We start from the raw sequence: 26,638 nt of genomic DNA on the forward strand, positions 1-26,638 counted from the left end.
AAAATAAAATGTGTTTGACGTCAGCAAAGTCTGATGTTTGTAATGTAGGAGATTCAGGACAGGTTGGGCCCGGTTTGATCCGGCTGTAAAAACAGTGAGGATGCTGACTTTGAGCGGACATGGCATGCTAAAGATAAACTCCAGCTAGTGGCAAAAAAACAATAATGTTCTTTGATTTATTTATTTTTGTTTCAGAGAGTGTCCATAGTGACAGTATAAATGTTTCATTTTAAATTGCTTTAGTGGTTTCTCCTGTGTTGTTACCTGAAGTGTCAGAGGCCTCTCCCCCCGGTTTGTAAGGGTTGAACTTGGGCTTGGGTGCGACCACAGGGGCAAATTTCTTGGGTGCCTGCTGCTGGGAGATAGAGATGCTCGCACTACCCAAAGTAGTCTCCATCCTGGCAGCCACTTGTCCCGCCTGGTCGTTACTGTTCACTGGGTTCCACATGGTTCTGATAAGGAAAGACACATTTAAATGTAAGCTATTTAAACTGAAGCTTGGACCTGTAAACTCAAGTAATCAGAAAAGGTTTTTTTGCCACAATAAGTTACACTTGTGTGGAATTTGCCTTGGTGAATGGTGCATACATATACAAACAAACAAATAAACATTAACAGAAATAAACAAATAAACATTAACAGAAATAAACAAATACAGAAAGAAATATATACAAAACAAAGTAACTGAGAGGCTGAATGGGTTGAGTGCAGAATGTGCAAATAATATATAGTATGTACAATGTGCAGATGTACAGTGTCGCTCATGACTACTGGAACCCCATGCTAAAGTTGACTAAAAAGAGGAATAAAAAAAAATAAAAAATCACCTTTTGGAAATTGATCTTAATGCCTTAATTGAAAAAAAAAATCCAACCTTTGAGAACACCAATTTTCTTTGTGAATGAATAATGCATTGTGAATAAATAAATGTTCTTCCTTAAAATCCTGATAAAGTTCCCTTAGCCTTTGGAATTAAAATTCCCCCACATCATCACATACCCTTCACCATACCCCCCCATCATCACATACCCTTCACCATACCCCCACATCATCACATACCCTTCACCATACCCCCACATCATCACATACCCTTCACCATACCCCCCCATCATCACATACCCTTCACCATACCCCCCCATCATCACATACCCTTCACCATACCCCCACATCATCACATACCCTTCACCATACCCCCACATCATCACATACCCTTCACCATACCCCCACATCATCACATACCCTTCACCATACCCCCACATCATCACATACCCTTCACCATACCCCCCACATCATCACATACCCTTCACCATACCCCCACATCATCACATACCCTTCACCATACCCCCCCATCATCACATACCCTTCACCATACCCCCACATCATCACATACCCTTCACCATACCTAGAGATTGACATGGGGTACTTTCCATAAAATCATCTCTCAGTGCAAATCAAACCAGCTATTAGACTAACTGAAATAAAACCATGTTAATCTCTAGGTATGGTCACTGTTCACTGGAGCTGTCAAACCGTCTATCTTTATATGCATTCTATACTCCAAAAAGTTAAACTTTAATAACACAACAACATTTATCTTATAGCATTTTCAATCTAGGAAGTCCTGCCAGAAGGAATCATCAGTAGAAATGCTACATAATCTGTTTCTTCAAGGACAGGAGCACCAGTGATCTGGCCAGGGAAGTAAGAGGCCTGGACCAAAGTCAGGGTCTTCTAAGCTAAACTGCAGGAACGGTTTTAGATTCGAGTTTAACTTCAATTTCCTGAAAATGATAACATTCATTAAAATACTACACATAATTCATGTTTTTATATTAAAAAAACAATGGTATAAAATGGACAACTGACCAGCAGTACTGCTACAAGGAGTTATCACACGACCATGTGATGATATTAATGGGTAGTGGGGGTTGAGGTTGTGTGTTGTGTAGGAAACTAATGTAATTTAGTATCTAGGGATGCACCGATCCGATATGGATATCGGGCCGATACTAGTCTATACCCTTTGCGTTCCACTAAGGGGATTGCTCCGGTGCTGCAGGAAATTCCGCCGGATGCATGTACTTTCCATCCCCTTCCTCTTTGTTTGTGTTAGCGTTCTAACCTCTGGTGGATTTGTGAGGACTATGGTTAACTGCTCCTCAGATCTCTGCAGGGGAAATCCAGACAGCTAGCTAGACTATCTGTCCAATCTGAGTTTTCTCTCGCACGACTATTTTGCAGCAGCTCTGTGCACTAGAGAACTTTTCCCGCTTTGGTCCCCCTACAGGTTGGAAGCGGAATTGTCCATTACATTACATTATGCAAGTTTGCCAGATTGGGTAGCAAATCTGTAGTTCGAATGAACTGAACAATGTAATGTAATGGACAATTCCGCTTGCAACCTGTAGGGGGACAGAAGCGGGAAAAGTTCTCTAGTGTTGCTTTAAATAAATGCCATTAAACAAGAGAACGTTTTCGTCCCATCCCCGAATGCTGTGTGGAGTAGCCAGACCCTCCTTCAGCCTTTGGAGGAGGGTCTGGCAAAGTGAGACTAGGCCGATACTTACTCAAACAGCTGATTCTATTAAATTCTATGTTTATATACATTATATAGTGGAATTTTGAATTCCTGTAAATTTGACCAAGTTGTTGCTGCATTTAAAAGGTTAACACTTGAGTTGTAATTGCTGTTCATTTTAAAGTGTTTTACCAAGTTGCTAGTGCACAACGTATTATTTTAATAATAAATTATAATTCAGTGAATCAATATCTATATTACATTTTGTTACCCTTCTCCGGGAACCATCACCTTATCGTGGTGGAGAGGTTTGTGTGTCCCTATGAACCTGAGGGCTGTGTTGTCTGGAGCTTTGTGCTCCTGGTAGGGTCTCCCAAGGCAAAGTGGTCTCAGGTGAGGGGCCAGACAAAGAATGGTTAAAAAATCCTATGAAAAATCGAGGAAGGGATGAAGTGACCCTGCCCGGAGGAAGCCCGGGGCCCCCATCTGGAGCCAGGCCCAGATGGAGGGCTCGTCAGCGAGCGTCTGGTGGCCGGGTTTGCCACGGAGCCCGGTCGGGCACAGCCCAAAAAAGCTACGTGGCGGACATCCCTCCATCCCATGGGCCCACCACCTGTGGGAGGAACCGCTGGGGTCGGTGCGCTGCCACATGGGTGGCAGTGAAGGTCAGGGGGCCTCGACGGACCAGACCCGGGCAGCAGAGGCTGGCTCTGGGGGACGTAGAATGTCACCTCTCTGTGGGGGAAGGAGCCGGAACTTGTGCGGGAGGTGGAGCGCTACCGGTTAGATCTGGTGGGGCTTACCTCTACGCACAGTCTTGGTTCTGGAACCATACTCCTGGATAGGGGTTGGACTCTTTTCTTCTCCGGAGCTGCCCAGGGTGTGAGGCGCCGGGCGGGTGTGGGGATACTCACAAGCCCCCGGCTGAGCGCCGCTACATTGGAGTTTAACCCGGTGGACGAGAGGGTCGCCTCCCTACGCCTGCGGGTTGTGGGGGGGAAAACTCTGACTGTTTGTGCAAATGCACCAAACAAGAGTTCAGAGTATTCGGCCTTCTTGGAGACCTTGAGTGGAGTCCTGCATGGGGCTCCAGTCGGGGACTCCATAGTTCTGCTGGGGGACTTCAACGCGCACGTGGGTAATGATGGAGACACATGGAGAGGCGTGATTGGGAGGAACAGCCTCCCTGATCTAAACCAGAGTGGTTGTTTGTTGTTGGACTTCTGTGCTAGTCATGGATTGTCTATAACGAACACCATGTTCGAACATAGGGATGCTCATAAGTGTACTTGGTACCAGAGCACCCTAGGCCAAAGGTCAATGATCGATTTTATAATCGTTTCATCTGATCTGAGGCCATATGTTTTTGGACACTCGGGTGAAGAGAGGGGCGGAGCTGTCAACCGATCACCATCTGGTGGTGAGTTGGGTCAGGGGGTGGGGGGAAGACTCTGGACAGACCTGGTAAGCCCAAACGGGTAGTGCGGGAAAATTGGGAACGTCTGGAGGAGGCCCCTGTCCGACAGACTTTCAACTCACACCTCCGGCGGAGCTTTTCGTGCATCCCTGTGGAGGCTGGGGGCATTGAACCCGAGTGGACAATGTTCAAAGTTTCCATTGCTGAAGCTGCGGTGAGGAGCTGTGGTCTTAGGGTCTTAGGTGCCTCAAGGGGCGGTAACCCACGAACACCGTGGTGGACACCGGTGGTCAGGGAAGCCGTCCGACTGAAGAAGGAGTCTTTCCGGGATATGTTATCCCAGACGACTCCGGAGGCAGTTGCAAGGTACCGAAGGGCTCGAAGGGCTGCAGCCTCTGCCGTGAAAGAGGCAAAGCAGCGTGTGTGGGAGAAGTTCAGAGAAGACATGGAGAAGGACTTTCGGTCGGCACCAAGGTACTTCTGGAAAACCGTTCGCCACCTCAGGAGGGGGAAGCGGGGAACCATCCAAGCTGTGTACAGTAAGGATGGGACGCTGTTGACCTCAACTGAGGAGGTAATAGGGCGGTGGAAGGAGCACTTTGAGGAACTCCTAAATCCAACTAATACGCCCTCTATGGTAGAGGCAGAGCTGGAGGATGAGGGGGGATTGGCATCAATTTCCCTGGTGGAGGTTGCTGAGGTAGTTAAACAACTCCACAGTGGCAAAGCCCCAGGAATTGATGAGATCTGTCCAGAAATGCTTAAAGCTCTGGGTGTGGAGGGGTTGTCTTGGTTGACACGCCTCTTCAACTTTGCGTGGAAGTCTGGGACGGTGCCTAAGGAGTGGCAGACCGGGGTGGTGGTTCCCCTTTTAAAAAGGGGGGACCAGAGGGTGTGTGCCAATTACAGGGGTATCACACTTCTCAGCCTCCCCGGTAAAGTCTACTCCAAGGTGCTGGAAAGGACGGTTCGGTCGATAGTCGAATCTCAGGTTGAAGAGGAACAATGCGGATTCCGTCCTGGTCGTGGAACAACGGACCAGATCTTTACTCTCGCAAGGATCCTGGAGGGAGCCTGGGAGTATGCCCAACCAGTCTACATGTGTTTTGTGGATCTGGAGAAGGCGTATGACCGGGTGCCCCGGGAGATACTGTGGGAGGTGCTGCGGGAGTACGGGGTGAGGGGGTCCCTTCTCAGGGCCATCCAATCTCTGTACAACCAAAGCGAGAGCTGTGTCCGGGTTCTCGGCAGTAAGTCGGACTCGTTTCAGGTGAGAGTTGGCCTCCGCCAGGGCTGCGCTTTGTCACCAATCCTGTTTGTAGTATTTATGGACAGGATATCGAGGCGTAGTCGGGGTGGAGAGGGGTTGCAGTTCGGTGGGCTGGGGATCTCATCGCTGCTTTTTTGCAGAAGATGTGGTCCTGATGGCATCATCGGCCTGTGACCTTCAGCACTCACTGGATCGGTTCGCAGCCGAGTGTGAAGCGGCTGGGATGAGGATCAGCACCTCTAAATCGGAGGCCATGGTTCGCAGCAGGAAACCGATGGAGTGCCTTCTCCAGGTAGGGAATGAGTCCTTACCCCAAGTGAAGGAGTTCAAGTACCTTGGGGTCTTGTTCGCGAGTGAGGGGACAATGGAGCGGGAGATTGGTCGGAGAATCGGCACAGCAGGTGCGGTATTACATTCAATTTATCGCACCGTTAGACGAAAAGAGAGCTGAGCCAGAAGGCAAAGCTCTCAATCTACCGGTCAGTTTTTGTTCCTACCCTCACCTATGGTCATGAAGGCTGGGTCATGACCGAAAGAACAAGATCCAGGGTACAAGCGGCCGAAATGGGTTTCCTCAGGAGGGTAGCTGGCGTCTCCCTTAGAGATAGGGTGAGAAGCTCAGTTATCCGTGAGGAGCTCGGAGTAGAGCCGCTGCTCCTTTGCGTCGAAAGGAGCCAGTTGAGGTGGTTCGGGCATCTGGTAAGGATGCCCCCTGGGCGCCTCCCTAGGGAGGTGTTCCAGGCACGTCCAGCTGGGAGGAGGCCTCGGGGGAGACCCAGGACTAGGTGGAGGGATTATATCTCTAACCTGGCCTGGGAACGCCTCGGGATCCCCCAGTCAGAGCTGGTTAATGTGGCCCGGGAAAGGGAAGTTTGGGGTCCCCTGCTGGAGCTGCTACCCCCGCGACCCGACCCCGGATAAGCGGATGAAGATGGATGGACATTTTGTTACCCCTTTCCTATGGTGAAATTGGAAGAGAGGGGCCGTGTGTGACAATTTCTGTAACTGACCAAAACAGACAATCAGACAATCACCTAAAGAATGCAGGTGTTAGGGGGCATGGTTTCAACTTTTAGCTCAAGGTCTCCATTCTTGTTCTTCACACAACTAATTCTGTTACTGTGCAGGTGTGAGTGCAATCCTTTGAACAGGAAAGCGTAACGTCACGCAAAACACAGCATTCAGGGAGGCAGTAAGAAGCATCCAGGAAGAGGCTTTTCACCCTGCTTTCTACTGTTGCCACTCCAAAAAAAGTAGAAGACGTTTGCCTTTAGTGGTAGAAAGATACTTTACAAAACGCTGTTTGTTTGAATGTCTGAGGCCTCAAGGAGGTGTAGAGAAAAAAGATCTGCAGCCATGATAGAAGCTCTGTTGGGCTGTATATACATATGCAGCAGTGCTTTGAGCTAAATGCTAAGTTTAGAATGATAACATAATGATGTTTAGCAGGTATAATGTTAGTCTATATTGACAATGTTCCACTTTCGGGATTGTTCCGTTGCCGCTGGAAATTCCGCCGGATGTCCCCCTTTTCGTCCGAATGTCCGTCCCCTTCCTCTTCCTTTGTGTTGGCATTCTAACCTCCGGTGGATTTGTGAGGACTATGGTTAACTGCTCCTCAGATCTCTGCAGGGTAAATCCAGACAGCTAGCTAGACTATCTGTCCAATCTGAGTTTTCTGTTGCACGACTAAAACTACTTTTGAACGTCCACATGTTCCACCAAAACAAGTTCCTTCCTGAGACTATTTAGCAAAGGCACCGTGGCTCCATCTGGAGCTTAGCAGTAAAACGCCTCACAATTTGTCACATATTATGAATGTTTCTAAGGGTTTGTGCATAATACATGAAGGAGGCTGGCCACTGTCTCCATGTGTGTATAAGATTCAAGTCAACTTTTTACATTTTAGCTACTGAGTCAGACTAGTAAAGCAGCTGGTAATATTATTTTGTAAAACAATAAAAACAAGGTAATACACACCGTGCATTCATATGTCCAATCGAAAACAACATTTTCAAACCAAAAAGACTTCATAACAGAAAAAGTATTAAAAAAAATCAATAATTTTCAGTGTTGATGCAGCTGTCAAAAAAACAGATCAGATCAGGGTCTATAAGCCATGTACAGAGATAAATATGTATTAATGTATTTATCATTGTTGTTTTTTTATGGTGGGGGACACTTGGATTGAAAATGTTACATCAGGAAGCAGCCGATATTGATATCTAATTAATATAATAACTTTTATTAGTATATTATATTGTTTTGTGGACTTGTATGGCCTTAATGCAGTTACAGTGAAAACAACAGAGTAAAAGACTTTGCTGTGGCTGAGGACACAAACATCCAGTATTTCACCATCACATTCTGAAATCACTTGAAATATTTGAACTATTTATACGCTGCGCTTTTTCCCATCCTTCTTTTTGTTTGTGTTTGTTGTGCTGTGTTCTGATGTTTTTGGCTGTTTATTATCCTCCGTCTGACTGATACAGGGTTTACATTCTTTCTCTGGAGCACAGGAGAAAAAGCCCACGCACAATCATCTTTTAATATCTGCTCAAATCCCTGCTCCTCCTGCCGCTTGAATGCTTCTGACTTTTGATATTTTCCCCTGCTCTTAATGCTACGATTCAGACACGAGCACCCACCTGTCCTTTCAATGCAAATGCTTTCATTTCTCGACGTTCAAATGGCTAACACAATAAAAGATGAATTAAAACAAGTGGGAAAAGGGAGAAATGATCTTAGAATGTGTGCGTAAGATTTAATACACAACGTGTTGAATAGAAAATGTCTTTTCAGTATGTGGTTCCATTTTTTGATGATGGCAAATAATTCACAGTGGGATGTCACTTTATATGTACTGGGCCCCAAAGTGCACATTAAACCCACTAACATCTGTTTGTCTGTTATTTCAAATAAACTTTCTTCTAAACAAATGATTTATGTGCCATTTTGGGAACACAAACCTGAACCCCACACACTGATGACTTCAGTACATAATGACTAGTGATTCATAGACTCCTTGTCATAATAAAGACATCTAATTGCTTTGCCTCCATTTCAACCCTAAACTCTTAAAAGGGACAGTTCAACCCAAAATCAAAAATACATATTTCTCCTGTTACCTGTAATGCTATTTATCAATCTAGATAGTTTTGGCGCGAGTTGCCCAGTGTCGGAGATATCGGCCGTAGAGATGTCTGCCTTCTCTCCAATATAATGCAACTAGAGGGCACGAGGCTTGTGGTGTTCAAAGCAGCAAAAAAATACATTTTAAAAACTCAACAGTAGGCTTGCCGCGGTAGTCAGTGTTACTGATGTTACACGTGGTCGGGCATACACCACATTACTTTTTTTTGCCCATCGACCCCATTGTTGTTTTGCTTTTTGGTGGTCAAACTGTGAGTGAGCATAGTTTAGGAGAAAGTTCATCTCCCATAGCTCCTGTAAGTGATAAAGTGGTAGCTGATGTGAGTCATGTCAGGGATTATGTGGTTCTAACAATATCGCCCACCGCTGCTCAAAGAGTTGCAATATACAGTAAATAATCATGTGACTGATTTCCTGTTTGATTTTGATCAACTCATGCTTTAACTGACATCTTTCATGTCTTCCTTCCTTCTTTCTTTAACTCACTTTTCTGGTATAAGGGCCAGCTCCATCTGTACATCCTTAATAGCTGCTTACAACACAAGGCCTTGTTTTGATATCAACATAATGTCCTGTGTCTTGTATTCTTCATTTAAGTTTTCAGTTTCTCAGTTGCTTTCACAGATCTAACCATATCTGAACCAGATCAGCTATAAAGACACTGTGGAGCACTTTGCACTTCCCCTGAGCAAGCAAAGTATACCGCATGTTACTTTATTGTATTAATTGTCTTCTATGCATCCGTTTTCTATAAAGCAGGGTTGGAGACGACCCCAGCATGCAGCAGTGACGGAGGGTACACCCATTACAAGCAGATGAACACGGTCACAACTTCAGAGTTTCCATTTCACCCTGTGGTGGTAGGACTGTGGGAGGAAACCCACAAACACAATATCTGCAGCACATAGCATATGTGTAGAATTTGAACTTTGTTGCAGACGTATTCAGACTCAGAACAAATGCGGCCTCATTGCAATGTATATCTCAGACCATTCTCCTGCACCGGCACAGTGTGATAGCGTGTGGAGAGAGAGGTCCGATGATGTTAGACTAAACATGACATGCTTTTTTGCTTATTTAACTGTGACTTAGTGTTCTGTGAGCTCCCGCTACTTAATAAGCTAAATAATGCATTTGCTTACTGCTCCTCTGTATCAGCTTTGATGTGTTCAGTGATAAAAAAAAAAAAAAAACTAAAAGTCCCTCCCTCGTGCAAATGACTGAACACGGCACAAGAAGACGTGTACAAAATACATACATACACACAATGGAGTGATAAGTGAGGCACAGGTTGAAAGTGCACATGCAGTCGCAAAACAAAATATGGATGCATCTGTATTGAATCCTCATGAAAGGAAAGTCAATTCTGATTGCCGGGGCAGTTACAAGATGACTCACAAAGCTGTGACACCGTGTTTAAGAGTGTTGCTTTATGGGGGGCACGGCAGTCAGGCTGTCTTCTCACAGCTGTTCCGCTGCACTTTCACAGCTGTCATTGAGGAACTGCTGCAGGTGTTTCTGCTGCATTAATCTTTCATATCCACCAAGGAAACTATCAAACAAAAACCATCCAAAAGAGGACCACAGAGAGTACAGAATTTGAACATGAAATGGGAGATTTTTTTTTTGAGGGAAAGCATGACATGCTTTCTAGTAAATCGTCTTTGTGGCTAGGAGACTGAATCGCACGTTGAAAACGTACACAAAACTGAAGAACATGATGTGGCAGTGTTCACCTGATATTAAAAAAAGCTGTAGTAACTTCAGTAGCTTCTTTCTTTTGCCTTTCTTAACATGAACAAACAGAGTTCTATGGTTAACTGACTGGTACAGCAGTAGAAGTGTTTTTACCTTGATAAGTGTTTTGTCAAAAATGTCCACCCTCTGAAAATGTCAGGTGAGAAACAGATGAAGTAGTAGAGTTCACTGTTTTTAAAAGTGTTTGCTTTGTATTTTACATTTGGAGCCATTAAATCCAAGTTTACACAACAGTAAAAAGCAAAGCAAAAATGAAAATGAGTGAATGTACTCCATAAAACTATTTTACACAGCCTGTATAGGGTTGTCCAGTGCCGTCCGTTATACTGCATGTGTCCTTTTATATCTTAACGTTTAAAGGAAAAATTGAACTAAGATTTAAAGGGCAATTATGCTGCTCTTCTTCCACATTGTGCTTCATCCCAAGAGTAGAGTTCAGTTAAAACTACACAGGCCTTGGTTCACTAGGCACCGATCAAAACATCACTTCAAAAAGACATTGCAGAGATGAATATGGAGATACACTTTGGCTGGCAGGTTTTTTCATACCAAATAGAGGGGTGGGAGGCAACTGGGATTAGCACTCACGGTTCGTGACGCAATGTGCGGAGGATCGGCCATGCGGATGAAAACCCTTTAAAAATTAAAAGGTTCCCATCTGCAAGAGTCTTCCCAGCATTGAACTTGCTCTGCTTTAGAGGGCTGGTTGAATGGCTGAACAGGTTAATGCGACATTACACAAACAAGAGCTCGCTCCCCACGTCCCACTGTTTGGAAACAGGGACGAGTTCACATGGTCATTATGGATCTTGAAATGCTTTGTGCAGTAGGGTAAATATTTGAAAGTGCCGGAATTCTGACACTGTGCGATGTGTTGACATATTAATAAAAGCAAAAGGCTGTTTTGGACCTCTTTCAAGTGTTAAAAAATTGATGCTGGAAGCGTAACCCCAGTGTCGGGGCATCAGAGTACTGGGCAAGTCAAACATCGTGTTCTGAAACGTAGCCACTGCAAACAGCACAGCGGCATGACACGATCACCACAACACCAACTCAAGAACAAATACTGTGGGGATTTTCTCACTGATTCTATTCTCACTATTCTATTCTATTAATATTCTATCTATTCTATTCTAATCCCAGAGGTCCTTCATTTGTTTGAGGCCAATTTCACTTGAAAAGTCATTAACAAATACAATTAATGAAACACATTATTATTATCACTGTTGCAATCTCAATGTTATATGGCTAACAAGTGGCATTTTGCTGAAATTATCTTCACATTGGCTGCAGTTCTTTATCACACAATGAGCTAGACATAACCCAGTTGACAAATCTAGGTTTTTAGTGCATGTAAATGTGAGAAAGTAAGTAAGAATTTACTTATTTAGCCCTATTAGACATGATTTTGTTTATTTTTTACTTATCCTTATAACATGTAGGGTATGGATTAAGTAAAGCGAAACATCACTGTTAAGTCCCAACACAGTGAGAGGTCTTGGTAAGTCCCCTGAGGGATAAAAGAAAGAGGACATTACTCTTAAAAAAAAAAAAGTGGTACAATTTTGCATATGTGACCCCCCCCCTACGAGGCATCAGATATATGACGATTAATCAATGTCTCACAGGCTACAGTCAAAGCCAGCTCCTCTCAATAAAACATGATGGTGGTGACAAAAACAAGACATTTTAAGAAGCCAATGCCAGACGGCTCTCTCTTCTTTGTAACAAAACTTTTAAAACTAGAATAGAATGTAATCTGTAATTTGTGTTTTTGAAATATAAATATCTCTTTTGTGTAAATAATGCTTTAGAATAAAAACTTTAAATTACAGAGATTTTGTGTAGGGCTGCAATTGATAAAAACATTTCAATAGGTGTTGGAAATTAACTTTTTCTTCCACCAAAATGGCTGTTACCAACCACCATTTTCTAAACACACTTTTGTGTGTAACTAACTTTTGTGTAACATTTGTCTTGAAAAAACAACATCGGGTGCCCGGGAAGATCAGTTGGTAGAGCGCGCGCCCATTTATAGAGGTTTACTCCTCGACAGCGGCCGCGGGTTCGACTCCCAAAAATATAATCTTTAAAGAAGAAAATAGAAAAAACAACATCAACCAACTACCACACATTTTTCCCATAAAAAGTATTATCTGATGTCCAATTTTGTCATTTTTTAACTGATCGGGGATCGGCATTCACCCAGTTTACCATACTCCGATCATTTACGTCAGCTTGTAGTGCTCACAGCCTTTAATCCCACATGCCATGCACCACAGACTGCCTTGATGCCGCCACTTTCAAACCAACATGTCTGTTCAGACAGTATCTCGTAGCTTGCCAGCCCTGGGCAACAAGTAAAAAAGTCCGTCTTTCTTAAGGCTCAGACACACCAACCCGACGACCGACCCTCAGCAGAAAAGGCAGTCAGACTGATCAGTCTCCCCGAGTTGATCCAAAAAGTGCCTCTGAACACACCGAAGAGACGCCGACTTGACGTATGTTCTGCGCATTCATGAGATGTAATACGTCTCCATAACAGCAGGCGGCGCTAATCTGTATTGGATTTCAAAGCCAGACCATAATGGCGGCTTGTTCAGAATACGATCTCATATTTTACTAAAATAAAAAAATAAAAAAGCGAGAAATAGGCCACGCAGTTGCTGAATTTCATTTCAGATCGACAAAGGTCAGTTCAAAAGATTTTCGTCAGATTTTGAGAGACTCTAGTCACGCTCATCCCACTCGTCATTTCCGGGTTAGCTCTCCACCAATCAGATTGGTCATTCAGTCCGACTGCCCGCTGGCCGATTTGACTTGTTGAAAATGAAGGCTGACGGCTCCTCCGACTGACGACGGCACGGAACACACGGAACAGACTCGAGTCACCGACCTCGCCAGACTGTCAGACGGCCAATAATTGGGTTGGTGTGTCAGCGCCTTAAGTCACCCGTTTTTTACAGAAAAAACTTCTGTGATTCCTCTTTCGGGCCGTTATTCCCTGCAGCCGACACCGGTAAACACGAGAAGAAAATCAAAGATTGACTAATGAGTGCCAGAGGCGTCACTAAGTTTAGCAGTTTGCAGCTCTATTATCTGAGCAAATACAAAAATATGATCAGGTCTCGGTATCAGCAGATATTCAATAATTAAAAAATCTGATTGGATCACAGGGTCAAAAAAACTGATCGGGAAATCCCTATATTTAATATTTATTCACTTATGGTTATCCATTTTCAATGTCACACACACACACAGAGCAGAGAGCCGCTTTTGAAGTGTGCTGTGGTGGAATCACAAGCATTGTCTAGACAACACAGCGATCATCTCTGGCGGCCGGAACGCAGCCTGGTAGAATCCACTTTTAAGGTCGGGCACCTGATGATTTCCACAGAATTATTCAATTGTGTGTTAAATTCCCCCTGCTATTGGCTGGTAGGTTGATCAAATTCACCCTGTATTTGGCCGCAGGCGGGTAACCTTTGATGTATTTGACCACCAGTAGTGCCATGGAGCAATGTTTTTCGCATTTTTTAATGTATCATGCACATGCACGAGGATGCTGCCTGTATCATGATATTCCACTAATTGAAAAATCATGTCAGTTTCTGTATGCACAAAGAAGCTATAGCATTGCACCAGCAAAGGCAATGAAGAAGACCGCTAACAAGCAAACACTAATATAAACAATCCTGATTTCAAATATTTTTGAAAACGGCTTTGCAAATGTTTTATGAGGAAGAAAATAAATTCAACATGTTTGCCAGACCTCAAGGATACATAGTATACAATGCATTGTGTATAGTTACACTGAATGACTCCACAAAGCACCAAAAATGTAAGAAAATAATTATAACTTCCCAGAGTCCAAGGTGATGTCTTTAAATGTCTTGTTTAGTCCAACAAATAATCCAAAACACACAGAAAAAAAGGTATAGAAAGTAGAGAATTATTGTCCTTTAATTATGGACAATTCATTATAAAATGAATCAGCAAAATAGCTGCCATTCATTTTCTCTCAATCAACCAATCAATTAACTTCATGACTGTTCTGTCATCTCGAGTTTTGTGTAATTAATACATTGTTGTTTATTAAAGTGAAAATAGTATGTATCGGGATTTTGCCACAGATTTTAAAACTGATTCTTTTCCCTAGAACCGTTATTTATTTATTTTACCAATGATTCCTCTAAATATGTTCTGTTGATATGGTACCGCTGACATCATATCCGTTTCCAGCAAAACAGAGCGAAAGCAGAAAATCCATGTTATGTTCTTCTTTACAAATGAAATAAATGTTTTTTGACGGACCGACTTGTGATGTGCATTCTTTTTAGAAAACTAGTAGTTTTTAGAAATTTCTCATGATTTATTGTCTTTAGAAGTGTATTATTCAACTTTTGTTTATGTTTAAGAAGGAAAAGAAAATCACAACACTCAATACTACCAAATCGCAATACTTCTAGAATCGCAATACAAATCAAATCTGCACCCACGTATCGTCAAAGAATCCAATCGTCCCAGCCCTACTATTCATATTTGTAGATTTCTGAGAAATCCTGGTTTGTATTGTAGCCCAATGAAGGAAATTTTCAAAGGACATTTTTAGGCTATATCATTTCTGTCATGTACCAGTTATGGTCCACAGTCATTTATTTGCTGATTACTGGTCTACAACCTTTCACCAAGGGAAGAACAGGAGCGCTCACAAAAAAGTGAAACCAGGGACACAAAGGTCTGAAGTGTGTGTGTGTGTGTGTGTGTGTGTGTGTGTGTGTGTGTGTGTGTGTGTGTGGGGGGGGTTTACAGTGAAGCAACTTTACCTCTACCAACCACAGTTGTCCTGTTTCAACACTGCTGTCTCACAGTCACTTGCTGTAAGTCAATCCGTGCAACAGCACACGCCACTTTAACACAAACCAGCTATGACAACAAGAGAAAGGAAAGCTAGCAGGCTAAATCCCCTTTGTGTTGTGTCAAAGCGAGTGTGTTCAGAGCTCTGTGAAGAAGAGGGTCTCATTCACAACTCATCGTGTCTCCACTCAGACAGTAACCCGGCGAGAGGCGGCTGATGCCAGTTTGACAGAAGCGGACGGGGCAGCGAGTGTTCCCCAGAGAAACAGAACAAACTTGTCGGGCAGGTTGCAGCGACAGACATCAACGGTTTCTCATATACTTCTACATCAGCGGTGCAACAGTGTGCTCTTTGTTTCCCATCTACCAACGAAAGCTATCTACGCCAGGCTATTTGATAAATACATTATCAGGTGCTTCAACTATTTCCGACATGAGGTCAGCGCTGTAAACGGTCACTGTGTGTGAGTTTTAAACTGCAGATTGTTCTTTCATCATTGACTGAAACAGTAGTACATGTTTTACAGCAACAGTCTACCTGTCTAATTTGCCTCTCCACCCCAAAGTATTTATCCTGGAGTTGTACCCAACCGATCATAATTAAGAGGTAAAAAATACTTAGATTTACCTAGATATGTGCTTTTTGCAAGCAAAACGGTTGATTTTTCAGGCTGTTAAAAGTGTGAATAGGCCTAGTATTGGTCGATGGCTTGTGGAAATGTCTTCTTGCCTATCAATGGAAAGAATAACATATATGGTTAACGATAGACAAGATACTTTCAAACAGGTTTGGGGACCATTCATGGACTTATAATATATATAATATACTGGCAAATGGGGGAGCGAGGGGAATTCTGACTAATTTTGTATTTTTCATGTGGGAGAGAGATGTTTATATCGGCTTGTTATATCCTATAAGAAGGGATCAGACCACGGTCAAAGGTGTATTGGTATTTTTAGGTTTTAGTGTGCTGTGAGTGCTTTCAGTTGTTTGGTTTTTGCTACTATTGTTTTTCAGGCTATGTCTACATTTCTGCATGTCTTGGTTAAAATGAAACTCAATAAACATATTGTTTATAAAAAACAGTCTACATGTCTCAGAGTCCGTTTTTAAAGGCCAGATCATTTCAGATCGATGTGTACTATCAGACAGCCAGTGTAAAGCCCCTCGTTATTAGGCTAATTACACAGAGGGATAATATGAAGGTTAATCAAATGATAAACATTTGCAAATACCGATTTGTTTTCCCCATTAGCTATTGTGAAGACCCCAACCAGCTGATAAGCATTACAAATGAGATTTGGAGCTGTGACTACTACAAAGAGTAAAACCCCCACTCCCACCCACCACCTCCCTGAGCAAAGCAGAAGTAAAAAAAACTAAAACAAAACAGGATACGGGTTAGAAATGAAAAGGTAACTGCACTGCCAACTGTTTAGACATCAATTTAAATGTATTCTCAAGTTGAAAATAGCTTCAATGTGTGAAATGACTCTGCTAATGTTGGTTTGGAAGTTCTTTAATCAGGAATAACCCCTAGAGATGTAGCATCTCGTTTAGTGACATACATATACATATACAGTACAATCACAATTAGACAAGACAGTTAAAAAAAACAAAAAAAACAGCAACAAACTAATATGTACATCTCAGCATACTAAAGCTGCAGCCACACCAACCAGACGGCCGACCCTCAGCAGTAAAGCCAGTGTGACTGATCAGTCTCCCCGAGTTAGTCAAAAAAGTGCCTCAGAACACGCCGAAGCGACGAGACGTAATACGTCTCCATAACAGCAGGCGGCGCTAATCTGTATTGTTGTCCAAAAATGAAAACTGGATTCATTACAGATGCCTCATTACATCGGCATTAGAAACTGGAGGTGTTCACGGTGCTATTTTCAGGTTTTGTGACACTATCATAGACCTTTGAGTCTCTAATCTGATCCAGAGTTTTACTCTTTTTTTATGTGTTGGTCTATGAGTAAGCAGGTGTATGTAAAGTATGCATGTATGGGTTGATGGATTACTTAACGGGCCTACCGGGCACAGACCCAAGGGCCCAAGGGTTTAGGGGGCCACAGGGGACTACAAAGACACAAAACTCAGCACGCACTAAGAGACACAAGATGACCACAAAGAGACACAAAAGGAAAACAAGAGACACAAAAAGACAACAAAAATGACCACATAATGACCACAAAGAGACGCAAAATGACTACAAACATTGCGGCTTTGTAGCTGTTTCGTGTCTTTTTTTTACGAGGGTTTTATTGCAGTAGGAAGTGAGGGGGGAGGGCTTTCATGTGTCTGTGCCCGGGGGCCCATTGTTTCATAATCCATACATGCATGGATGCGTTTTTAAGCCCCAAAAACGGCGTCTCCATCTAAACAAAAGGCACATCTGATAAAATATTTTTTATGTTTTCAGACGCGAGCGTATTCGTGTAAACAGGGCCTCAGTTCTGTGTGTCAATTTGTCTATAGTCTATATCCACGACGTTCCTGGATTGTGCCGCTGCCGGCGGAAATTTCACCTGATTTCACTCATTTAGGCCGGATAGCCAATGCCTTGGGCTTCCTTTGTGTTGGCGTTCTAACCTCCGGTGGATTTGTGAGGACTATGGTTAACTGCTCCTCAGATCTCTGCAGGGTAAATCCAGACAGCTAGCTAGACTATCTGTCCAATCTGAGTTTTCTGTTGCACGACTAAAACTACTTTTGAACGTACACATGTTCCACCAAACAAGTTCCTTCCTGAGACTATTTAGCAGAGGCACCGTTGAGAGACTAATTTGTCTATAACCCGAGTGGATCGACATGCGGACTCCGAATCAGTTTTGAACACGCGGTACGTCATTATCACTGCAGGAGAAAATATCTTAAGCAGTCAGTAGCCTATGTTTGCCCTGGGCCACATATCAAACTAATTATTAAATTTTTTGTTTTTGCAAGATGTAAAAAATGTAGATATTGTAAAAATGACTAAAAGCTTATTTCCAGTCTAAAAGTAATGTAGGTGATAGCTGGCTCCATCCGCTCTCTTGAGTCCCAACAGTCCTGTAAACTGTGATGCGATTCACGGATATTAAACTGGTATTTTCTGTCTTTGGCTACAGAATGTTTTATTGCTAGTACACAAAGTGAAAGCAGAACTTTCAGTCCTTGTTATAATTCTGACCTCAAGTAACTGTGCTCAAATTCCTAACGTAATTTCTAATGGTGATTCTCTCCATGGGAAGCACATCTTGGCTTTGTCAACCTTTACTGCACCTTTTTTCAGCTGTCATTGTGTCTTTGAAGTTTTCAGCTGTGCTAATTAAATGAACATGTTGCAACATTCATACACAAAAAGAGGCTCAGAGAACGTTTGAAGGCTCAAAAATACTTACTGAGAAAATCTACTGTTTGAATATGCTCTCTACACTTCTTTTGTGCTCAAACTATCAGAATTACAGCAAAAACAAGAATTACATTCCTGCGTCACCTGGGCATATGAATACATTTGTGACAATTTAATATTTATCCACTGGATAATAGCTATGTTTGTTAAAGTAACAGCACAAAACTTCCTAACAAGATCTGCATGACTTTTCTGAACAGCTGTTGAGTAGTTTACTTGAGTTGTTGGCCTTTGCTCCCTAATGACAGAAGCACAACTTTTTCTGTAAATATGTGAATCTGACTTTAATGCTGACTGACAGCTTGTATTGGCTTGGGATATATCAAATAGAATCGGGTGGCTTGCATGACTGGAGTATGTGCTCCTTGATACTGCAAGTGGTAAGATGCGACGTCTCAGGAGTTTATCTTATCTGAGTCTCAGGAGGTTTACTGACTGACAGCTGTAAATATATCACAACACAACCATAACCATCTCCCGCATACCTCTGTGGTAGATAGCACACTTGAAAAAATATATTTGCATCAACAGTAAACAAAGAGAATCTGTATATTTCACTTTTTTTAGCAAATCAATAGCAAATGACAGAAGATGATCTACCTTCAGTTGACTGTAAGGGGTAATGTTCTGCTACAGAGACATATAGGGATGGATGCATGACGGCCACACCTCTAGAAGAGAATTTAACAATGATGATGCAATTTCACAATGCTGTGGCTGCATTACTCAGAAAAACATTAAGCATTATAGACCATTATAGCGTTTATATTTCAAATGAGGGTTTTCTTATTTCAGTTCAAAATTGTTCGATAAATTGTGACACACTCTTTTTCAAAATACTGTCCCCCCTTCTACCCAACTTGTACCTAACTTATTTATCAACCAGTTTTTTGGACAATATCTCTCAAAAGTGGTTGAAATTATAACGCTATAAATGGGCAAAAACAAATCCTATTTAAAGATAGGAAGAGTTGTGATGATGCTAAATGCTCACATAAGCAAGATAACATGCTCACAATGATAATGCTAGCGTGTTGATGTTAGGCAGGTATAATGGTTTCTATGTTCAACATGTTGGTTTGCCGTGTTAGCATGTTAACATTTGCTAATGAGGGTGACACAAAGTACAGCTGAGGCTGACTGGAATGTCATTAGTTTAACAGGTATTTGGTCATAAATACAAGTACTGAACAAACTACTGTTTGTAGCTCAGAAACAGAGTCCCATAGTTAGTCCACCTGAGAGCACTGACAAGTTTCTCAAGTATCCCTCTTATTAGGAATCTTGGTAACTATTCTTAAATAACCAAATTTAATGAATCCTTCTCATCAAAATGAGGTCCTAAATAAACACACAGGTCTAGCCAAAGTTTATAACGGTTTTTAAAGCACCTTTAAAGCGTTCTATATCGTGAATATATAGAAATACTTTATTTATATACTTTAGTTTATGTATTAGATTGTGTTAAGCCTAGCTGAATTTTCCTTATTTGCGCATTACATTATAGATACAAATATAAACCATACAATTAAAAGTCTTCATTTTTCTTTTGAGTACTACCCTATGGAAGTGTTGTGGTCAACAGACTTTTAAAACAATTTAAAAAGACAACATTGGCTTAGGTCTTGATTTACAACCCTCTAATGAGCATCTCATACTTCCTGTTCTAGCATACAGCCCTTCTCTGTACAGCAAAATAACTAATGTGTGTGATAAATGATTTAACATCCAAACTGCCTCGCTGAGCAGCTGAAGGGGAAACATTGGTCCTTGCCTCCAAAAATGCCAAACAGCTGTGTTGAGGCTATGATGGCTGATAATTAAATCAAAATGTTAATCCGCAAAACTACGGTGGTGACAATGAAGGACCGTTATCCAACGCTGGCCAATAGCTACACGGTTGTCACTCTCGGAGAGGTAGCTAATGAGTGCCTTTGCTTTTTGGAATGCACTGGGGCAAAGTCAACAAAGTAAAGCTTATCTGGGAGGGAACAGTGAGTGAGACCAGCCGCAGACTTGCCTTAAACAGATAAAGCATCACATCAAGCCATCAATTAATTGGCCTCATCTGACAGGCATTGTATAGGGCCTTCCTATCACAGCAGAGGGAATGCTTATCATTCAACAGGAAGACTCTTTTTTTTCTTCTTCTCTTTTGCTGTTGCTACCTGCATGAACTGGAGAGAGATAAAGGAACGAGTATAGTACCATCTTCAACCCTAATGTGTTAATTGCTGCCTTTCATTTCTAAAACATGAGCACTTCATGTTGAGAAGTGACTCTCAGCGGGGTCTGCTGGTAGACTGATACTGAAGGACTACAGGAGCTGCTCCCTCTATTTTAAATACAGTAGGTGTTTACTGTGGTGGAAACAGTTGTTCTACATCTGTACAGATGTATAACGACGCAAACTGGTGAGAAGTGAGAAGGCTTGGATTGTTGCACACAAGACACTAGAGCGGGGCGTTTCAAGGCCAGTCTACGATGCAAGTCTAGGTGATAATTAAGTTGACTGGGGTTTCTCTGTATAAAAAAAACACAAAGACTCCTGGAAAAAACTTTCTGAGATGTAATTTATGAAGACACAGACAGACAGGAATCTGCATCTTATGAGAAAAGTATGAACTGCAAGGGGACACATTTACCAGTGGACAGAGTTAATTATGATCCTGAAGTGTCAAGTGACTGGCTGTCCGACTGGAACTGCTTGTGCTGGTGAAGACTGGAGTGATGAAATATGATAAAAAGGGAGGCAAGCGTGTAATTTGGGGGATCAAACTGTCAGCTGTGTGTATCTTCATAATGGTATGTGTGTGGTGCAGGAGTTGTAAATCAGTTTTAAATACATGTTTATTTAAAACCTATAGTGATTGGGATGGATACGGCTATATTACTGCATTTTTAATCAGGTTTAAACTGCATCTGGTCCCGTCTTTGTGACACCACTATGATCTGATGATGAGCTATATCTGCTCCTCTGAAAATTGACTAAATCAATAAACAAAGGAAAGATTAATACCAGGGCATGTGTTAAAATAAATCGATCTTTGTTTGAGTGATCTGATCAAACGGGGGCCGTGGTCTAATTTGTGTCAGTTTAGGCATCAAAAAAGTTTGGGAGTAAGTGAACTAAACAACCACATCCAAGCTAAACTCTGGTGCGTTTTTTGAATATGTGATTTTAGCATGAATTAAAAAAGCCAAGCTGCTATTAAATCCATCTGTTGATAATGAACTGTTAATAAAGCAATGTGTGTAATCAATGTATACACACTCGGTGTACAGGTGTACCTAATAAAGTTTCCGCTGACTGTATTTATACATGACTATTTTGTAACCGTGGTAACATGTGCAGGGATTTCCCCTGATCAATCAGAGAGTGAAAAGGAGTAATAATAGGTGTGTTATTCTTGTGTTTTTTGCCAGTTCCTCATTAATAAAATTAATTGTGAAATGTTGCGACCTCACAGCAACTATCCCACTATATTAATACCATAAGACTCCTCTTTTTTGTCCTATTTCTACTCGTGTGTTACTATTTATGATATGGGAGGTCTCGATTATTAATGATGATGCAGAATGACATCACCAAAATGGTCCAATCAATGACTTACCTGTCAGTTTGTTTAACATGTTTATAGCTCTTCTGGACCAAATGAACCACAGGTGTGAAAGCCCCCTTAAGACCAGACTGCTTGACACAACCAGTTATGTTACTGGGCTAAAGCTATTGTGACATGGGCTAAAGTGCAAGAAGTGATGAGTGTCCAGGGTTTTTTTCTGGCCCAGAATGGGCCTTTGGGGGGGACACATATGAAGTGGGGGGTCTGGGGGTCCTCCCAATTTGAGTGTCTAAGACTTAATTTACTGCATTCTGATACATTTTCAGGCACAAATGTATGATGTAAACTACGGCTGTGTATTGGCAAGAATCTGGCAATACGATATGTATCACAATACATGGGTCACGATTCAATATATTGCAATATATTCCGATACTGTGCGTAAAGCAATGTAGTGGGATTTTTTTAAAGTATAATTTTAGAAAAACTAATATTTAAAAAATTAAATAAAAGTCAAAGAAGTTTACTTTAGGTAAACAATTCAGTACACAGAAAATCAAACTGCCAGTTTGGGATTGTGGTTCCCGGGTTCTTAGTGAGCTAATGTTTATATGCTAAAGTAGGCCAACGTTCAGCCATAGCTATGTTGTTAGCTTCTAGCAAGAAGTCAGGCACTGCTAGGCACTGCTACTTTTTTTTTCCTAAATTTATAAAATTGTGGTCAGTGCCATTACTGTTGTAGCTAATTTGTACAATAAAACAACGTTATGAAGTAATGTTTTTGCTATTTTGAAATATTGATCAATAAATTGTCAGTGATATTGAATATACAGTAGTAGTGTAAGGGCCCGCCCCTGCGGTTCGGGATGCATGTGAACCGCGGATTAATTGCAAATTTAACCAGCTTGTTCAGGGAGTCTGGGCAATCCCGATAAAGTGCTCGCATGTGTACGATACTACCGTACGGCTAGCATCAGGTGTTGAAACCAACTGTACCAAAACACGGAATATGACCACTATTTAACACGACTACGAGACGTTTTCACAGGTTATGAAACTGTCTCAATTTAATACTGACAGACGGCAGCGCAGCCCTCCGCCGACAGACAGCAGTCGGAGCTCTGGCGGAAGGCTGAGAACAGCAGCCTGGTCACTGGGAGAGTCCGGTACAGCCTGACTCTGCAAACGGAGATCCCATTAACGCTAGCTTCACAGCAGAGCGTTCAGATCCAGTAAAGTTAGCGCCAGCCACATGTGTATATCGCAGATGTGAATGAGAGGGAGGCTGGCTGCTGAAAATAAAGACGCTTTGGCGCTGGTGATTTTCCTTTGGTGCTGGCTAAAACCTCTTTAGGGGGCACCAAAACTTTCTCTATGCAGGAAAAACCCTGGTGTCAGATCCTTTTCCCTGATCTAAAATGATACCAGGCTAATCATTGGTTGCCTGATTCACCTCTGCAGTAGTATTGGTTTAGTGACATGTAACAGAAAATCAATCACTGTAAAGCAATAAAGCCTCAAGTTGTCAAGTTGATGTCAGCATATCATCTCTCTGATGTGAAACGTGAACACTGAGATCTTTAGAAGTCAGACTGAATTAACACCAGCCTCCCAAGGAATATGTGTGGGAAACCCCTATGAAATTGCGAGATTTGTTTTCTCAGTTCTGCCCTTGTGGTATTTCTAAGAGCCGACAGAGATGAGTCGGCTCCCATTCACGTTTCTCAAGTCATAGCAATAACGCTATGCATTTAAAAACAACAACAAAAGAAGCATCTCTGAATTATGAACAAGATAGCTGTTCACCATAAAATGCATCCGTTAAAGCAACATGTTCTAAGAATAGTTCGTCCAATATTGGTTGCTCCAGCAACAGTTTTTTCAGTTGAGATGATGAAAATGATTGAGGTCAATAGAAGAAAATGTCTGCGTACCAATCAGGATTTAGCAATATTTAAATGGGAATCTGATTACAGTTGGCGTGATGTTTGCTTATGATGCCAGCACTGTCAATCAAGTGTGATCAAACCACACCCACACATTCACCATAAAGCAGATTAGCTGAGTTTTGACTCTTCATGAATAATAGCTAAACATGTTTTTAACCTAAATTTCAACTTTAATTTGTATACATTGTGTACTGAATATTTAATATTACAGTGGAATCACGTTTTCAGGGGCTTACGTATGCTGAAATGCTGTTATTCCTAGCAGCCATACAACAGTATAACACTGAGCCAAAAACACTCCATGCAGCGTATCTAAGGAGAGGTTTACTATTTATTTGCTGCACAACAAATAAAACATTTCATAAATCATAGAGCTAAGTGAAAGTGATATCCTACAGGGGTTGTAAACAAGATGTTTAGTTGGAAAATGCCTCCTGACCATATGCAAGATTGAACACAAAGTAACACCCCTTATACTGTAGCTGAAAACAACAGTGATTAAAACTGAACTGTGGACAGACGAATGGAAAGCAAGATGTAACAAACAGAAAAAAAAGTCACAGAAGGTATAATCCCTATGCTGTAGGAATGGTGGATTAGCGGATTTCTCGATTCCTCACAGTCTCTGCCATATGCTGCTGTGGCTACACCTTTCCAGTCTCACTCAGTGGAGATGCTTAAATCCTCCAGTAAACTAAACCTCATCGAAAGGTCTTCTAAAAAAAGCTCCTTACGGACCCTCAGCATACAGTTATCAACACAAACATCAGATGAAACGTGTTCCAAAACACAGGGAATTACGAAACTTCTGTTGCCTTTAGTGCTCTTTAAAAACGGACAGCAAACGGAGATATTTCCCACTTAAGAGATTTCCGAACCTTTTCATATCATAGGTATTGAGCTGTTATTTGAATGTTGAACACAGCTTATCCTCTACTGCTACAATGAGCTCTGCACATCTATTCTCTCAGTCAAACTTCTATTGGGTTTTGGCTTGGGGACATAATCCCTCCCCCGGCTCGCTCACTGCCAAAGCCACATAGAATCAACTCATCAATAACACTTTGTTTACTGAATACAGATGACTTTTCTCAAGAATCCCCTTAACACAGCACAGGATGTAAAGGCATGAATGAGTGTAAGCTCATGACAATTTCATCAGGGCTTTTTAAATACTTGAGCTACCATTTAAGCAATTGCAGCAGACAGAGATTTCGCATTGCAATTGTATCCAAATCATTTGGGCTTGGCCCGATGAAAGAGGCTGACAAAAAGCCAGGGTGCTTATGCCCTTTGTCTTGACTTACAGGCTTCCTTCGATTGTACACTCTTTTCTCAGGAGCAGAAAAAAGGCCCAGTGGGTTGGCAGCCACAGCGCAGTTTCCTTCACCCTCTCTCTGTATTCTGCAGCGCTGGGCTGCAGGACCACAGATACATAACAATGAGGAGCTTTAGGTCCATAACTTCATCATCATGTCACACTGAGCCAGGGTTTCCTCATACTCTCTTTCACACTCACAATACCAGTGGCTAAGCTCACTATAAGGTTCTCAGCCACTGAGGTAGAGGGTGATTACATTAACAACAACTGGTGACAAAGAGCTTGAGATTGATTACAATTGATAATCTATATTTTAGGGTTATATAAAACAGTGCCATTCTTAGTTTGTTTCATTTTCTATTTTGTTTCTTAACTTGAGATGCTATTGTTGGCTATACACACCAAATCACAGGGTTAAATTGATCCAGTGTGGGGAACATAGCCCCAATGCAGTACTGGGTTACCTTTGCTTGGTACCAATGGGATGTTTGGACCCAGTGTTTGTTTTCATATATAACTGTTGGGTTACTGGATCAAATTACATCGGTAATACCCAGGTAGATCAATCAGCGCCAAATGTTGGTACCTGAGAGCACATAAGCCCAAGCTTTTCTGTCCTCTTCTCTGCAAGTTTGACAGACAGCAGAGCGCTGGTGGATACGGAGTGTGAGCTGTGTCGCCTCTGTAGCTTGTTCAAGTCACAATGAGTCAGGGCAATGCCCATAAAGGGTAGCAAGTGTGGTTAAACTTTTCAAAACTCCAGGCTGACAACATTAATGGCGAGCTGCGGTGTGGTTACACTTCTTCTGAGACACGCACACCAACGTTCTCTATGCCCTTGTGACAAATAGGTTTGGACTTATTTTTACAACTGAAGGTAAATCTTTCTTCCGGTACCGAATTCCAGGTATCAGTTCGGTTCAAATTAGAACGGAACCCAACCCTCAGTACAAGTCAAAAGTTAGCAATAGATCCACAAATGTTTAAAGGGGTTCATAGTACTTTACACCAGCACAGATATCACATTAAAAAGATGATCTTTGGTTCAAAGTTACGTATGGCGTTAAATAGCTTACAACTAGCTTACTTTGTGTTGAAGCAGCAGCTTGATGTTTTCTATGGCAAAAAGAGAGTTGGGTGTAATTTCCACTGGGGATTCTTGTCCCCCTAACTTCTATTGTTTCAGGTTGATTATCTTCCTTAAATATCATGCTCTGACAGTTTAGCTGCCAAAACCCAAATGAGAGAAGAGAGGAGATGAATAAAACGTTTGATATGCTCATCTCAGTCATCCTAACTTTACTAGCGTGGAGTGGCGAGTGCTGCGTTTACTTTTTTTGCCTCTTTAACGCTGTATGTTGTGTTATAAAAATGTTCAGATATTTGCTCAAATGAAGGTGCACGAGATCACAAACAGCAGATGTCCAC

The 26,638-nt window shown here is 42.0% G+C and overlaps 1 protein-coding gene across 7 annotated transcripts in view; it reads right to left on the reverse strand.

Annotated features, from left to right (window-relative positions):
- lpp (LIM domain containing preferred translocation partner in lipoma) overlaps positions 1–26,638 on the reverse strand; it is a 192,122-nt gene that overhangs the window by 122,139 nt on the left and 43,345 nt on the right. For all 7 annotated transcript variants that reach the window (XM_078259864.1, XM_078259861.1, XM_078259863.1 and 4 more), the window contains one exon: positions 265–452. In XM_078259864.1, coding sequence (XP_078115990.1) covers positions 265–448 — 184 coding nt within the window. In that variant the 5' untranslated portion in view covers positions 449–452. The remainder of the gene's footprint in view (positions 1–264; positions 453–26,638) is intronic.

The sequence above is a fragment of the Sander vitreus genome, chromosome 9, assembly GCF_031162955.1.
Source record: "Sander vitreus isolate 19-12246 chromosome 9, sanVit1, whole genome shotgun sequence".
NCBI classification, from domain to species: domain Eukaryota; kingdom Metazoa; phylum Chordata; class Actinopteri; order Perciformes; family Percidae; genus Sander; species Sander vitreus.